General features: G+C 45.2%; 1 protein-coding gene across 2 annotated transcripts; it reads left to right on the forward strand.

Annotated features, from left to right (window-relative positions):
* The first annotated feature begins 2,448 nt into the window (after nucleotides 1-2,448).
* dus2 (dihydrouridine synthase 2) lies at nucleotides 2,449-13,018 on the forward strand. Of its 2 annotated transcripts, none has more exons than XM_040133548.1 (16): nucleotides 2,449-2,601; nucleotides 3,260-3,400; nucleotides 3,492-3,537; nucleotides 3,726-3,817; nucleotides 3,913-3,956; nucleotides 5,775-5,835; nucleotides 5,925-5,972; nucleotides 6,095-6,160; nucleotides 6,528-6,598; nucleotides 6,750-6,836; nucleotides 7,586-7,754; nucleotides 8,344-8,465; nucleotides 8,560-8,700; nucleotides 9,148-9,235; nucleotides 10,025-10,098; nucleotides 11,370-13,018. In XM_040133548.1, exons 2-16 carry the CDS (start codon nucleotides 3,278-3,280, stop codon nucleotides 11,632-11,634), a joined length of 1,497 nt encoding a protein of 498 aa, XP_039989482.1. In that variant the 5' UTR covers nucleotides 2,449-2,601; nucleotides 3,260-3,277; the 3' UTR covers nucleotides 11,635-13,018. The 2 variants fall into 2 exon arrangements, with proteins under 2 accessions (XP_039989482.1, XP_039989483.1); XM_040133549.1 differs by lacking the exon at nucleotides 2,449-2,601 and adding an exon at nucleotides 2,640-2,722.
* The last annotated feature ends 1,116 nt before the right edge of the window (nucleotides 13,019-14,134 follow it).

Raw genomic sequence — 14,134 nt, forward strand, 5'->3', positions numbered from 1 at the left:
CATTGCTTCGTGTGGTTTTGAATGAAAACTGTGTGGCTTCCAGCTGTGTCCCAAAACCATAAACACATTAACTGTATGTATTTACTGTGCTGTATATAAAAATCCCTACAGTGTATTGTTTTTGCGGTTAGTATTTAAGACATCAACATACTAACAGGAAATGACAGTTTGTGCGCCATCAGACGTGAGCCACACCCTGACCTCGAGGTGCCACCGCCAGTTTTTTGATTGAGTCGATCTCTGGGGGTTTTTCACCTCAAATTTTACTCTTTACTTTCACTTTTTGCAGCTGTGAGCGTTAACGTTGTGCATTGCTTTGTGGGATAACAGTGCACATCAGCAGCACACTCTAAAATCAAGTGTTTTTTTTATTTTTTTAACTGTATACTGGCTTTTTGTCGCTTGGAACTGGGACACAGCTCCATTTGTTCCTGCCCAGGTTGATAACTGTTCATGTATTACATTGACACCTCTTTATTTCACCCGCTTCTGCTTGAATGTAGCGACCAGCCGACCCTGAACATATGTCTGTATTTTAATATTTTGCACCGACGCCTGGGAGTGAAATCATTGAACACACAGATACTGGAGAAATAAGTCTGACGCACTCATAAAGCTCAAACCATTGCAAACTACGAAGAACCACTGAATTTGCAGTGCTGCAACTTACATGTACAATAAGGTCGTTTGTTTATGTCACTTGGGTTTGATTTTAAGACTAAACAGAACATGAATGCAGCTAGAGTTAGATGTCAGACCTTCCCAGTAGCATTACCCCGCACAAATCAGTACGATTTAATACTGAGTAGTGTTCAGTACTTGGCAACGTGTCTGACTTTTTTCAGTCAACCAAGTCATGGGGTTTTCTAGAGGCGCTAGCTCAAAGGATTCGTTGATGTTTCGCATCTCAACCCAAAGTCTTTGAAGCTTTTCAGATGTGAGGCGACACGTCTTCATGAATCCACAGCAAGTCCAGATTGATTGCTATATCAGTTTTCCTGAATGGGTCCCATTCTTACCGGCGATTGTCCTCCATGGTGTATGTTTTTATTTTTTATTTTTTTTTGTGGCAAAAATCTTGGTACCACTCTCTGTTAAGGCAGCATTTACAAAGCGTTTATAAGATGCAGTTAATGGCTCTATTACTGGTTAATAATTTACTAATGCTTCATAGATCAGTCAAAAGCCATTATTAAGAACAACTTCCGGGTTGCCAGGTTGTGGGAAATCCTCCTCCAGCACGACACTTTGTCTTCTTTATCTCTGTAATTCATAAGCGAGACGTCTCCAGTGGACTGTTTGACCACTGATCTTATGGAAAAGAGCTGCAGGACATCTGGACCAAAATCCATTTCGAAACTGATTAAATGTTCAACTGCAGACTTGATTCAAAATGATAATTAAGTAAAGGTATGTAGGTATAACCAGGGACACGTATCAAAAGTAAAATGAATGCAGAGAAATATCCCCATTGGATGTTACACTATTCCACATTGTGTCATTAGATCATTGTTACTGATACATTAGTGTGTAAGCAGCATTTTACTGTTGCAGTTTTCCTTATGGATTCATCCGCGTCCGATTATTTTCTCTATTAATACACCGGTGATTATTTGGTTCGTAAAAAGTCTGAAAAGTTCCCACCAGAGCCCAAAGTGACACATTCACCGCCCTTGTTTCTGTCCCTTCAATAGTCCAGGCCTCCAACATGTTCAAAATAAAGTCAAATCATTTAAATAACTAGAAGGAAAACGCAGCGAATCCTCAGCATTTTGACATGAAAAGTGACTCAGTCGAATTCATTTGTCGAAAAATGAAAATAAATCAACTAATGGTTTCACCTCTACTTGTAATTACTGGTGTGTAGATTGTCTGTGACAAAGAATCATATTGTACAAGCTCTTCTTATGTTTTCTATGTAAAATCTTAATTGATTGAATAAACTGCAGCTGAAGTGGAAATATTAAGTGGCACGAAAAGAAAAAATACTCAAATAAAGCACCTCAAATTTACAGTAATTGCAGTTTATACGTCCTTATCAGAAAGTGGTCCCACAGTCTCAAATGGCCTTCATGGAAACCCGTCAGCATTTGTGTAGAAGTAGACTAGACGGGGATCCGACCGCGAACAGCGTGAGAAGTCTGCAAACTCCCTCACGGGGATCGGGAAACCCCAAGGCACAGGATCTGGAGCAGCTCCCGGGATACAGACGCTTCTACACGGTACGTTATTTGCAAAGCACCCGGTGTTTGCGATGGGATCGTCGCATGGAACGACAGCTGCGTGTGTCTGCACGTGTCTTAGAGCAACTTTTTGTAAAAATGGGCAGAACAACGACAGCAGCACAGTAGATCCAGAACGAACTGGACCTGGACCAGGACCGGCGGTGTCGGTGTTTCCGAGTCGTGCGGACGGGTCGAGGCACCGGGGGTGCGGAACAGGTTCCGTGCGTCGTGCTGGTCTGTGCTGGTCTACGCGGAGCTGATCTACAATGCCGCGATGACGCAGGAGTCCAAACAGGAAGTCTAAACGGAGCACGCTTCATTTTTTTTCTGCCCCCACATGATCGCACGTTACAGCTGCTACTCAGCTTAAATGCCGGTGAGTTGATTTAATCTGATTTAATGTTGTACGTTATATGGATATTGAGTTGTGCTAGCATTAGCATCGCTACTTCAGCCACCTTGGCGGTGGAACAGAGCGCCGTTGGAGCAGCTAGAATGTTAGCATACTGTAACATAGCCCTAATCGGTCCGTTCCGCCAAACTCCGTTCAGAAAAGTGGCAGTTTAAAAATGTCTTGCTCTTCGGCCAGCGCGCATACCTGACAGAGCCTAACTTTTCTTTTGCTTGTTTCAATTCGGCATGTGATTGTTTCATGAATTGCATTAATATTATATCATAAGCTGAATTACATTGTGTCTTATTGCTGGGTGTAGCCAGTTAAACTTGCTAACCTGTAGGAGTAGCAAGATTATATGGAAGCAGCGGTTAAAAGTTGATAGTGTTTGTTCCATGTGTGGCATGGTGGGCTTTTTTTTTTTTTTTTGCCGGGTCCAAGAATAAACTCTGTAAATTCAAGTTTAAGGTCTGCAGTTGTCGCCTTTGAAGTGTGCACTTGTGCTACAACCGAAACCGCCTTAAATCAACGGATCTTCGAGTGGAGTTTGGCGTTTGGGTCCCGCCGCGTATCGTAGCAAAACCTGCCGAGAAGAGTCGATAATGTCTCACCACGTTTTCCCCTGGGCGGTTGTGAGCAGGAGGACTGAGTCGCCACGATGGCAGCAGGCACCAGGCTGAGCTTCAGTAACATCGCCGCCCTGGCTCCGATGGTCCGGGTGGGGACTCTGCCCATGAGGCTGCTGGCTCTGGACTACGGAGCCGATGTGGTTTACTGCGAGGTGAGGATGGAGAATGCGAAGGGGTAATGAAAACTGAGCTCGGTGTCAGTTTGTGTCCGTGTGGTTAAAAACTCCGTGGTGTCTGTTTTAGGAGCTGATCGACATCAAAATGGCCCAGTGTCAGAGGGTGGTGAACGGTAAGAATCTCTGTCTCTCTCTCCCCGGTCCCCTCAGGACCACGAACCGGTGGCCTCTTGTCCAGACTGACTGGCACGGGACCAGCACCAGAACACACCGTAACTTTAACATTACCGGCTGAACCACTGGAGGTGGGAAAACCGATAAACCACAAACCACGGCCTGTTTTCCGTTGTGTGTCTGTCAGAGGTGCTGCAGACGGTGGATTTCGTCGCTCCAGACGACCGCGTGATGTTCAGGACCTGTGAGAGGGAGAGGGACCGGGTCGTCTTCCAGATGGTGCGACGGAAAACGCTTTAAACCGCACAGCAGTGTCTCTCGGTTGGCTGTAGATTGAAAGTCAGAGCGAGTGAGATTTTCCTTCTGTTTTTTAGGGGACCGCTGACCCAGACAGAGCGCTGACCGTGGCCCGGCTCGTGTGAGTTCACAGACCGATCCCCGACCCGCCTCGCGCCGAACCGCTGGGGAAAAACACAAACACAGACAGCTCAAGCCGCACCCAGCTTTCTGACTCCAAGTGGTTCAGCTAACAGTGATAAAAAATACTAACCTTCCCTTTCAATGGGCTCAGCTCACTGACGGAGCGATAGGACACATGCATAGGGAGGAGACAGGCGACATAGGCAGTCACACTAAGACACGTACGCAGACGGCACGAAGGGGGACACGCAGGGCAAAGTGGAGGTAAACGTAAGCAGGGAGGTGACACGCGGAGGCAGCTTTGGCAACACAACGGTAAACAAAGGGAGGTTTATCTCCTGCACTGCTAAACTGCACCAGGCCATTTCAGCATTGGTGCAAATTTCCAGTCTCTTACCAGTGAACCAAGCTTAAAAAAAAAAATCCTAAAACATCCATCAGCTTCCTTCAAACTGTCAGAGCAGCAGAGCATGAGTGGTTCCTTATTTATTTATTCCAAACATCTGCACCGTGAATCCCAAACTTGACTTTGTACCCAACATCTGCTCTGATTTGTTCAGGGACAAGGCTTCGCTGTGATTTGGGCCGATTCTCCAAACTGTGTCACTGTCTCTGAGGAAATAATCAGAGTTAACATTTGACATTTGGTTCCTCAGTTCACTTGTTGGGCTACAGGTCCCCTCGGTGTCCGGTGTCCCGTTACTATGGAGTTTCAGCTTGACACTGAGCCGTATTTCTTTGTGGGATGAACTTCTCCATGAATATCTTAGTTTTAGTGGTGGCATATTTTCACATCCAGCGTCACAGGCAAATTAATTACTGACCCCACATTAAATTATTAACATTACGATTAAAATTACCCCCCCCGTCTTACCTGTTATGTATTAGAAAAAAGAAAATGCGACAAAAATAAAAATAAGATATAACTAATGAAAAAAACAATTCACACAAAACGGAACAAAGGTAACTTGGACTTTTATTTCCACTTCACCAGCAACATGTATTGTATTCGAGTCTGTACTCACCATATTCATACACAGAACAAACATGGGACTCACGCACAAACTGCCGTTCTGGGTTTGTTCTCCCCTGAGATGCCAAGTATCAGTGGATCCGGTGTCCAAAAATGTCTAAGGATTTTAAAATAGAATAGACCATGTTACATCCGTACAAACATCCAGTACAAATTGAAGCTGTTTTTCTTCCCTTCGGAGCCTCTCTTCATTTTAAACAACCCCGGGTTTCTCTCACGTGCAGACTGTAAAGCAACTAGTGAGGGATTCTTCAGATTCGACCGACGATATCCGTCATCTCGGCTTTCAAACACAAAACTGGTGAAGTTTACGAAGCCCCTTCACTTTTACAGCTTGCGTCAGTTTTCTTCACTTAGCGCAGCTGAAGTTAAGAGTTTTGTTTTTCCAAGCGTCTGCACTGTGAATCCTAAACTTTCCGACTCCCCCCCCGTCATCCACCCTGATCCAGGGTCGATCACAGTTCACTTGTTTGGTTACGAATCCCCGATTTGTCATTTGCTGTTTCAGCTGACGTGAATTTCGAATTTTCATTTTTGCGGTGAATTTCTGTCCCAAATAAAAACGGCATATTTGAGAAAAGTAGGAGGAAGGGTTTGCCAAGTGCCAACGTGGGCAGAGATGGTAACATAACACAGGATATTACTGTATTCCAAAATTTAGAAACTATAAATATGAAGCATTTTGAAGTATTATATAGTCTGTGGTATAGGAAGAAGGCGTGAATCCCATGATGCTCGGCTAATTAATCACCAGTTAATCCGAGTCGTCTGCCTGTCGCACAGGGAGAAGGACGTGGCCGCTGTGGATGTGAATATGGGCTGTCCGAAGGAATACTCCACTAAGGTGAGTCACCTGTCACTAACCAACCTGCTGCTGCAGCTGCTTTGACCTTTGACCTCCGTCTGACCTCTGACCTCTGTCCTGTCCCACAGGGCGGGATGGGGGCCGCTCTTCTGTCGGACCCTGACAAGATCGAGGCGGTGAGCACGTCCACTAAAACATCAACCCCTTCCACTGTGTTGCTCATGTTATATTGATCGTATATGGACAGAAGACTTTTAATTCCTTACTTAAAAGAGAAACTTTGCCCTCTCCGCTGTAGATCCTCAGGAAGCTGGTCGCAGGAGTTTCCGTACCGGTGACGTGTAAGATCCGAATCCTGCCTTCGGTGGGTTCCCTTCCCGACGTCCAGCCGCTTATTGTCCCACATCAGTTCATTTCCTTACGGCTTTGTGTTTGGTCTTCACTGCAATTTATGAGTTTTTTTCTGTATTTCTGCCTTTAAGTTAATTCAGACGTGCATTTGACTCCTTTTATCGTCCGGTATTTTTCTTTATTTATTGTCGTCCAGTGGCCTTTATTGTATTTTACAAAGCTCAGTAATCATATAAACATACTCACTTCATGTTCTCCATGAGGGTTATTATCTTTAGAGAACATATTAGTATGCAGGATAATTTAAACCAGAATTCAAATGAAAAGGCAAGTGTCCCCCTGTAACTTCTTACTGGTTCCACGTTCTTCACTGGTTCCAGTTGGAGGAAACGGTCAGTCTGGTCCAGAGGATCGAGAAGACCGGCGTCACCGCCGTCGCTGTCCACGGCAGGTAAAGGAGCACGTCAGATGTTATTTTTACGTGTACATTTGTTATTTTCTCATATCTGAAGATCTTACTTTCACGTATCGGAATGGGTTTTGGGCTGAATGTTTGACTGTACCTGTTATGCACAGAATCTGCTGGTTGATGTGTTGTTCAGGTTTAAGGAGGAGCGTCCCAGACACCCCGTCCACTGTGACTACATCCAGGCCGTCGCTCAGGCCGTTTCCATCCCCGTCATCGCCAAGTAAGAATCAGCACCCGCTCATCTGTTCGCTCGCGCGGCAGAGAACCGGTTTAACGCGGCGGCAGCTCTGGTTACCGCGCTCAGCGTCAAGACTTCTGCTTCTGCAGCCTTTCATGGAGAAAGCAGACTCACACAGCTCTGCGTGTTCTCACACATGTGTCAGAGGCCACTCATCTTCCGCAGTATACCAGGAGAGTCTGACTGGTGTCCCTCCCTCCGGGCAGCAAATCCTGTCGCTTCTTTTCCTGGTGCTATGAAATCGGGCTGCAACTAAGGATTCTTTTTATTTTGAGTTAATCTTTTAGTTATTTTTTTCTATTGATAGATTAATCAGAGTCCATGAAAATTTTAGAAAAGAATGACCATGCCCGTCACAATTTCTCAGAGTAAATAATTGAGATTTTCCTTTTTCATTATTGTGTGTTTCTTTTGTTTTTAATGGAGGACTGTACAGAGGGGAGAGAAAATGAAGGGGGAGCGATGACGGGCGGCAAAGTTCCCCTGGTTTCAACCCCCTGCAGGTTGAGTTTCATAGCACATGGACAAGAACTACAGGAGTACAAGCCCGTGTGTTTCTGTGGTGTCGGCATGGGCCTTCAGTTTGAGGCTTTCCGGGATACGAACTGGCTTTTAGACGTGTGACGGTGAAAATGTGTTTTTTCCGGTCCCAGCTCACCGGCTGCTGCGAACCTCAGACAGTGTTTGTTAATTAGTCATTAAACTCAGACGGCGTCTCCTCTCTTCTGCAGCGGCGGCTCTCTGGATCTGGTGAAGAGCAACGCCGACATCGAGGAGTTCAGGAAGGCGACGGGCGCCTCGTCGGTCATGCTGGCTCGCGCCGCCATGTGGAATGCGTCGGTCTTCAGCAGCCAGGGACCACTTCCTGTGGAGAGGGTCATGGAGGAATACCTCAAATATGTGAGCCTCATCATCTTCACTGACCCCGTTTTCATTGGTCATTAAAAGTAGAGATGCAACTAACAATTATTGATTAATCTGTTGATAATTGTCCCATTAATCGGTTAATTGCTGAGTCTGTAAAAGGTCCAAAAATGTCTTGTTTTGTCCAACCAACTGTCAAAAACCCAAAGATTTTCAGTTTCCAGTGACAGAAAACAGAGAAGCGTCAAATCCTCACATTGAAGAAACTGAAACCAGCAAGTTTGGCTTTTTTCTACTTGACTGATGATATTGATTCATCATGATTGCTGCTGATTAACTTCCCTCCAATCGACTAATCAATGAATCTGTTCGGCTCCAGTCTTAAATCCAATCAGAAGAGGTTTTATTTCGTCATCATGCCATTGCGCCTGCACAGAACCTAAGCTGCTTTATTCTGTTGAAGTGGGACCACGATGGTTTCCAGTCGTAATTTTCGACCTCTTAATGCTCCAGCACTGGAAAACCAGCGGAGAAACGTAAAACGCTGTTCTCCGGGCAGAACCGAGCAGGAGCAGTTATCTAGACAGAAGACTGACTGCGGTTCTGGTCCCGTTATGTTTCACAGGCAATCCGGTACGACAACCACGCCTTCAACACAAAGTACTGTCTGTGTCAGATGCTGAGAGACAAGGTGGAGTCTCCTCTGGGGAAGCAGGTGCAGGCGGCTCAGACCAATGCTGAGATCAGGTACGGGACCTCTGTAGGACTCCCGGGCTGGGGTAGGGGATCGGTGAGGTGCTGGTGTAACGTGACGTGGTGTGACCGCGGTGTTGTGTTGCAGCGAGGCGTACGGGCTGCGGGAGTTTTTCCAGCAGACTCAGGAGCAGCTGCGGTCCAGGAGAGACGCCCTGCAGAGCGGCAGCCAGCCGGACCGACCCGTCCTGGACGGAGACGTCACCACCATGGCCGTCAAGTTTGAACGGTCAGTTCAGCTTTCCCAGCATGCAGTGAAAATGAACATCTGCCGCGTTCATCTCACTTCTGAACGCACACATTTCCAGATTTGTGCCGCTGCAGGACAGAAAGTGAATTATGTGTGAAAACTTTTTTTTTCTTTTTTTTCCTTTGCTGCTGGATTTATGTTTTATCTTGACTGGCGTCTATGATGGTGTGTGTTGCTGCTTTTATGTTCAACATCAGCGTGTTAACCCTGGAAGTTCTGATCTGTTAGTGGAGACTCAAAATGTTTGGATCAGATCAGTCAACATAAATGTACGTATGTCTGTATGGCATCATGAATCTCATCTGATGAATGTCTTCCCGGGAAAAAACCCAAAGCAGTTTTTTTGTTTTCGTTTTTAATGTTTTTTTAAACAGGAAAAATGGATCATGAAAGGTCTGAGGATCTGACTTGTCTTTGTGGTTGCAGGAGGGAGTATCCTCCTCAGATCACACCGAAGATGTTCCTGCTGGAGTGGAGCCGCAGAGAGAAACTGGAGCAGCCGCTGTACGAGACGGTGAGATGATACTCCAACATCTGTTAAAGATGACGCTGAAAAATCAACACGGCTCTGATTCAGTCTTCGGGTTCGGTATAAAAGGAGCGAACTGTCTGTCATTTTATCGGGGGTCAGACTTAGTTTGATTGATTACAGATTTTAGATTTGATACTGCACTGGTTACCTGTGGGAAATCCTTAACTGGAGCAGGAAATGCTTGCATTGCCAAAGTAACTACTAACAGCAAGAAAACGTATGCGCCTGAAAGTCGGTGCGAAGGGGCAACAAATGCCCCCTGAAGAAATCAGTGCTCTTACCCAGGTCTGCGTGAATACGTTGTGTAATCACCAGGCTGGAAAGCAGAGTTCTGCTCCCCGCTCTGGTCGAACCTTTCGGTCCCGGTTCACCTCTGATGGGTGCGGTCAGAAGTGTGCTTTGACCGCACCCAACAGTGATGTCGTCGGGTCCCACAGGAGGTCAGCAAAGACCGGATCTTCAGGGCCTCTTGAGTTTCAGTTTCCCATGAGGGTCTAAAAGCCGTTCAGGAAGATTGTCCACCCTGAAATCAGCAGGAAGAAACTGAACGTCAGATTTAGTGAAGTTGACTGTTGACTGAACAAAATGTTGTTTAATCAGCAGCTCAAGCTGTAGGACCGGCTCAGCTCGAAATCCTGCAGGCCGCAGTCTGTTCTTCCACCAAAACCTTTGACCCTGATCCGTCGGCTGGTCATTTATCAGTAGAGTTAGGCCTAGTGTTGCCGCTGTAAACAATGTGCCAGAGTGTGTTTGTGTGTGTTGTGTGTCCAGGTGCAGCGCTCGCAGGACCGAGCCTTTCAGTCGACTGTGACCGTGGGAGAGAAGAAATACAGATCTTCACTGTGGTCAGTATTGCACACACACACACACGCAGCTCGATGTTCATAACCAGCCTTATCTCACTGCTGTGCTGAGCCCAGTCTGGGACAGGATCATACTGGGCCGCTTCCAGTGTCAGTGTTTGTTCCTGTGTTGCATCTGTCCTTCACCCTCCAACGTCCGTCTCAAGCTCTTCTTCTGATTATGAGGCAGATTTAATGATTGAAGAACACGTGAACTACTTCGGACTCCAAGTCCCGGGAACCTGCATGCTGGTCTGGCCGTTCTCCTGCAGACAGAACCCGTCTGGTGGTTCTGCATTCAGCAGTTTGAGCTCCTTCACTAAATACGCCGCCGCCGTCCATTTTCCAGATCACGCTGCTATTTTATTTTTTGTTTTTTTGTTGAAGATGGATTTCCTTCTTTCCGGGCAGCTGTGGTTTCTGGTCTCTAGGAAGGTCGACTTGCGGAGACGTGGCGCTTTCTTGTACTTTCTTGTCCTGTGTAAAGGACCTTTATTCACGGCACAGTTTACATTCACTGCGATATTGCATAATCGTTGCAATCTTTAGTTTCATTAGTTTCACTTGAACTTTCACAGCTACGATGAGTCAAAATGTCTGCAATGAAAAAGAAAACGTTTACGTCTAATCTTTTTTTTTTTTTTTTTTCCGACCGTGGGCTGTAAGTGCAGGTCGTCGGCCACATTTCAGTCCGCTGGATGTTCCGGACTCGTTTTATTAATCTTTTTGACGTCGTTACTGTAACAGACACATAAGTAAGTAAAAAAAGATGTTGCATTTGTGTACATTTGGTGGCAAGAAACTCAGCGAGGTGATCATGAGCTGCATCTGGCGTAGCCACCTGACGTCCGATATCTGGGCTCTTTCACCATCATGATCAAAATTAGAGACTGGTTCTGGTGGGACTGACCATCCAGCCTCAATTCGTTGAGAGAATGGAAACAATGGGTATCAGACACTGTCATGTACTGAAGGCTGGAATTGAACCTTTGGTCAAATTCGTGTTCTGCTATACTTTATATAGTTCCTGATTTAAGTCTTAATTTAGTCGGTTTTGGGCAAAGTTTTTGTTTGGCTGCTTGTGTTAACGCAACATTTAACATTTGACAGCTTTGGCTTCTTGGACAAAAGGGTTTTGTAGAAAAACATGTTCATATTTTCCAACCTCTGGCATTGAAAACTCAGGTGTGGTGTTGAAACGCTTAGAACGATATGCAGCCCTTTCCTCTGCCTGCGCTGACGACTTGCATGTCCAATTACCTCGTCGTTTCCAGGGAGAAGTCGAAGAAATTTGCAGAGCAAGCGGCCGCCATCGTCTGCCTGCGAGTTCTGGGGATACCGGAGGGTCGCATCGGCGAGGAAGACTCCGGCCTGGTCTGCAAGAGGAAGAGGGAGGGGAAGACGAACGGCGCCACGGAGGAGGAAGGAAGCAGGAAGCGACATGTAGCCGATATCCACCAGGAAACAGAAACCTCAGAGAGCCCAGTGGTGGCAAACGGTGACCATCACAAACCGGACACACCTCCGGAACAACCGTAGATCACTTCCTGTTAGGACGTCTAAGATATCTGAAAAACAAACACTAAATTTAGGTAATCTGCTCTTAAACCCAACCGGCAGCTGCTCGATTCTGCCTTTTTTTACTTTCATCGCTTCATTTAAAGCAGTTTTTTTGGGGGGGGAGGGTCTGCCCAGTGCAAATGCAGTCTTCCGCTGGACCCTCTGGGAGAGAGTTCATCCCTCCTAATTTTCCAAAAATAGCAAGATGCATGAAATCCCTGTTTTACCCCGAAGAGGTCCTGATGTGGATTTGCAGCCAGCAGGGGGCAGTGCCGAACTCTCAGATTACAGTGTCATCATCTCAGTTTTTATTTCACAGAAAAACGTGTTTGAATTTTAACCCTGGTGCCTTACAGAGCAGCTTCTGTTGTTGTTGTTTTTTTGTTTCTTTCAATCCTGACTTTTGGATGGGCCTTAAACTCCTCATTTGTCTCCTGACTTCATCCTTTAGTCTCTGCTGAAGACGCCTGATGTTGGATTTAATGAGTTTGTCTCTCTGTCGTCATCGCCGCTCACTTATGGTGCCAGATGTTTTGTATTGTGATTTCATCCTCCTCCGTTTTTCGTTTTGTTAAAGTTTTGAGGTGATAAATCTTCCAGATCCTCCGGACAGTGCTGGTTTCGTTTTCCCGGGATAAGCCGGGTACCATTTTATCTTTTTATTTTCACGTAGATTTACAGAAAGGACTAAAACCACCAGTGGATTTCTCCCACTAACAGATGCTGTCAGCGCAGCTGCAGCCTCATGAAGCTGATTCCTCACCGCAAACTCTTAAAACCAAAAAAACCAGCCCGAGTGCTGCGTTCAGGCAACACGTTCCTTCACTATGAGGAACCAGGCCGGTGAGAAGATGTTGATAGAAGGATAAACAACCACCGGGCTTGTCCTTGGCTTTATGTTCAATAAGACTTGAAGTCCTGAGTTGAACCTGAGGGATGGAGTTACCCGCCACTGGCGTCATCACCGGGCTGAGTGATGGTGCCTTCATGGGCACCGGGAAATGCAGCACTCACGATACAGTTGTGGGCACGGAGAGGAACCCACAGAGCCGTACTGCAGCACTGTGTGAAACCATGCGTCGCATGCAACTCTTGAAATCGCAGGAGGATTCAAATTAAAGTCATCGCCGTTAAAACCCAGCAGAGGGCTTAAAAATTACAGACCAATTTTTGGGTCGGGGATTAGTTTTGTTTTTGTCGTTTCTCCACAAGCCTCGGTGCGAACATGCCAAAGCAAAGCGCGACCGGTAAAACTTTGCTGATCTCATGCAGGAAATGAAAGTGTGACAGCAGCAGAAGGAAGTACACAGACATAATAATTCTGTTTCTTTATTCTGTCTTTAAATGATGAATTAAAAATTGAATCCCTAAACTAACTTCTCAGTTATTTAATCTACCTGTGTCTGCCCATCACATTCCGTCTCACAATTTGTGTGTGTCCTGCTTTAGAAGTTACAGTTTGTATTTTGTGATTGCTTAAAGTTAAAGACCGGTCTCATTAATTTAAATTTAGGTAACTTAAATTCAATGGCTTCCCCTTTCTTTTTTTTTTACTGCATCATCTAAAGGGAAATTTGTGATGTTTGCTTGGACCAGCTTCTCAAATGTGAGGATTTGATGTTTTATTTTGTTTTCCATGATAGTAAACTGAATATCTTTGAGTTTTGGACAGTGTGGGGAAAATTATAACGGGGATTTTTCACTATTTTCTGTCATTTTATAATCGATTGATCTGGCAAATGTAAGGCAGATTCATCTAATAAAAATAACTGTGAGCTGCAGCCTTAGAATAAATGCACCATACATACAGAGTATCAAGGGAAATGTATAGTTAAAACAAGTGAATACGATAAATAAATGTAAATAGGAAGTTTTTTCCTTTTTCTAACTCTTGGAAATAAAATAAAAATGATTTAGATAAATGAATTATTTTTAAATTCAGGTTTGACAGTGTCTTTAATGAGGCCCAAATACATAATAGATCTGCGACTGCAACACTAAGTAGCTCTTGGGTGATTTATATGATTTATAATTTACAAACTACAGCAGTTATGTAAAACCGGATCCTTTTCTTAAGTAAAAAGTAGAAGTCCCTCATTTACAACCCTACTTTGGTAAAAGTACGGAAGTAATGTCAGATAAAAGGGAAAGTTCTGGTTATGTAGAAAACTGGCCTCTATGACTGATACAATTATCATATATGATATCAGGTCATTGATCCTGAGTCACGGAGGCTTCAGCAGCGTTTTACCAGTGGAGCTGCTTTTAGTTTAGTCCACTGGTTCCCAACCTGGGGGGTCGGGCCCCTCCAGAGGGTCACCAGGTGAACCCGAGGGGGCGTCAGATGATTCATGGGAGGGAGAGGAAAGAAGAAGAAACAAAGTTCTGATGCAAAAAACCTTTAAGTTTTTAGGACACTCGCTGTTTTTTGTGAAATATTTATTAGTGTGACTTCCTCGATGATGATAACTCGAAATGA

The sequence above is a fragment of the Xiphias gladius genome, chromosome 8 (assembly GCF_016859285.1).
Source record: "Xiphias gladius isolate SHS-SW01 ecotype Sanya breed wild chromosome 8, ASM1685928v1, whole genome shotgun sequence".
NCBI classification, from domain to species: domain Eukaryota; kingdom Metazoa; phylum Chordata; class Actinopteri; order Istiophoriformes; family Xiphiidae; genus Xiphias; species Xiphias gladius.

Bases quoted from the DNA above. Each gene is read 5' to 3' on its own strand.
- dus2 (XM_040133548.1), top strand. From the start codon at position 3,278: ATGGCAGCAGGCACCAGGCTGAGCTTCAGTAACATCGCCGCCCTGGCT. The intron at 3,818-3,912 runs GTGCGACGGAAA...TCTGTTTTTTAG, and splicing joins ACCGGGTCGTCTTCCAGATG to GGGACCGCTGACCCAGACAG. The intron at 7,755-8,343 runs GTGAGCCTCATC...TATGTTTCACAG, and splicing joins TGGAGGAATACCTCAAATAT to GCAATCCGGTACGACAACCA.